At 44.2% G+C, this 2,609-nt stretch overlaps 1 protein-coding gene across 1 annotated transcript; it reads right to left on the reverse strand.

Moving 5' to 3' along the window:
- Positions 1-1,023: 1,023 nt before the first annotated feature.
- LOC111521386 (olfactory receptor 1E1) lies at positions 1,024-2,012 on the reverse strand. Its single transcript, XM_023184781.1, has one exon. The coding sequence runs from the start codon at positions 2,010-2,012 to the stop codon at positions 1,068-1,070; it is 945 nt and encodes a 314-aa protein (XP_023040549.1). The 3' UTR covers positions 1,024-1,067.
- Between the last annotated feature and the right edge of the window lie 597 nt (positions 2,013-2,609).

Below are 2,609 nucleotides of genomic sequence, written 5' to 3' on the forward strand. Positions count from 1 at the left end.
CCATTGTAGTCTAGCCTGGGTAACAGAGCAAGACTCAGTCTCATAAATAATAAATAAATAAATAATTCCACAAGCCAGGCATGGTGCCTCATGCCTGTAATCCCAGCACTTTGAATGGCCAAGGCGGGAGGATCACTTGAGGCCAGGAATTCAAGACCAGCCTGAGAAACATAGGGAGACCTCATCTCTACAAAAAAAAAAAATCTTAAAAATTAGCTGGGTATAGTGGTGCATGCCTGTAGTCCTCACTACTTGGGAGGCTGAAGCAGGAGAATCCCTTGAGTCCAGAAGGTGGAGGCTACAGTGAGCCATGATTGTGCCACTGCACTCCAGCCTGGGCAACAGAGTGAGACTCTGTCTGAAATAGAAAATAAAAATAAATAAAAAATTTTAGCTTTAAAAAAAAATCAAAATGATTCTACAGTCAAAGCAAAACTCTGAGTAATATAACAAAATCCTGTGATAATTTAAGAATGTGGGGCACAAAGATCATCTAAAACAATCATTCTTTTTTTTTTTTTTTTTTTTTTTTTTATGATGCGTCTCCCCCTGTCGCCCCGGCTGGGGTGCAGTGGCCGGATCTCAGCTCATGGCAAGCTCCGCCTCCTGGGTTTACGCCATTCTCCTGCCTCAGCCTCCCAAGTAGCTGGGACTACAGGTGCCCGCCACCTCGCCTGGCTAGTTTTTTGTATTTTTAGTAGAGACGGGTTTCACCGTGTTAGCCAGGATGGTCTCGATCTCCTGACCTCGTGATCCGCCCATCTCGGCCTCCCAAACAGCTGGGATTACAGGCTTGAGCCACCGCGCCCGGCCCAACAATCATTCTTAAACTATGTTTTTCCAGGATCACCTTGGGAAGACAAACAGGAAGTATTAGCCAGGTCACCAAGACCCCCTTCCCTAGTTCAACTACTCAGCTATACTTCATCTCCACTATATATTGAAAAATTATGTAAGATGCCATTTCAACAAAAGTATTTATGGTGAGGAGATAATCTAGAATAATATTCCAATATCAATGTCAATATTTTACTGGATAAACTATGTAATAGCTCCAAGTGTTATCATCAGAGAGATAAGAAAGTTTTCTTTTGATGAATGATTCTGCCCAGGGCTCCCTTCATGTCTCTGTTCCTCAGGCTGTAGATGAAGGGGTTCAGCATGGGGGTCACCACAGTGTACATCATAGCCATGACAGTCTCCTTTAGAGTAGAACTATTCGCTGATGGGCATAAGTAGAGGCCAATAACGGTCCCATAGAACAGTGACACCACAGAGAGGTGGGAGCCACAAGTAGAGAAGGCCTTGCAGATACCCTTAGACGAAGGGACCTTGAGGATGGAGGAGACAATCCGTGCATAGGACCCAAGGATGAGTAGGAATGGGATGACAAGAATCAGCCCTCCCATGATAAATATCACCAATTCATTAACTCGAGTGTCAGAGCAGGCCAGCTTCAGCAGAGCAGACATATCACAGAAAAAGTGGGGGATCACATTGTCTGCACAAAAACACAACCTGGCCATGAGTAAAGTGTGTAACATGGCATGGAAGGTGGTCAGCACCCAGGACAGCGCCACCAGGGAGAGACAGAGCGTGGGGCTCATGATGGCGGTGTAGTGCAGGGGGAAGCAGATGGCCACATAGCGGTCATAGGCCATGGCCACAAGCAGGAAGCTCTCCAGGTCTCCAAAAAACAGGAAGAAGTACATTTGGGTCAGGCAGTCCGCAAAGGGGATGGATGGGTCTTGGTTCTGCATGTTCTGTAACAACTTGGGAATGGTCACGGAAGAGAAGCAGAGGTCTGAGAAGGACAAGTGGCTGAGAAACAAATACATAGGCGTGTGGAGATGGGAGTCCAGTTGAATGAGGACAATGATGAGGAGGTTCCCCAGGAGGGTGGTAAGATACATGGCCAAGAACAGGGCATAGAACAGGTTTTGCTGCTCTGGCTGGATGGGCAGGCCCAGGAGCAGGAACTCTGAGATGCTGGTTTGATTTCGTCCCATCATGCTCTGTCTCCAGCATCTTTAAGGGAAAACAATACTGTCCTTTAAAAATGTGAATTTTAAAATGGAGATACTTGTGTGACACTTGGTCTGTTCGGCGTTTTGCAAAAATTCTTTATTTAACTGACATTACAATAATTATCTCTATACCACGAATATCTATAATAAGAATTGCTATAATCAGAAATGACTTATTTAACTTTGTCTTTTTTCTCTTCATTTATCTTTAACATGTAACAATATTCCATCCTTTCTAAAATACTCATCTATTTACTTCTGAAACATAAAATGTGTTGGTTTCTCTCTTACCTGCCTGGCCGGTAACTGCAGTTTGCTCTTCCTCTGTCAGTATCTTACATGTTGATATTCCTCAGGGAGTTTTCCAAACTTCATTTTTTTTATAATTCTGCATAATGCCCAATAAAAACATATCTACTCCAATGGCTTTAATTGCCATTTAAAACTCAGGTATAGACTGGGCACAGTAGCTCACACCTGTAATCCCAGCACTTTGGGAGGCCGAGGCACGTGAATCACCTGAGGCCAGGAGTTCAAGACCAGCCTGGCCAACATGGTGAAACTTCATCTCTACTAAAAATA

This window comes from Piliocolobus tephrosceles, chromosome 16, assembly GCF_002776525.5.
Source record: "Piliocolobus tephrosceles isolate RC106 chromosome 16, ASM277652v3, whole genome shotgun sequence".
NCBI classification, from domain to species: domain Eukaryota; kingdom Metazoa; phylum Chordata; class Mammalia; order Primates; family Cercopithecidae; genus Piliocolobus; species Piliocolobus tephrosceles.

What these genes read in the sequence shown, in the direction of transcription:
- LOC111521386 (XM_023184781.1), bottom strand. Translation starts at nt 2,012, where the DNA reads ATGATGGGACGAAATCAAACCAGCATCTCAGAGTTCCTGCTCCTGGGC.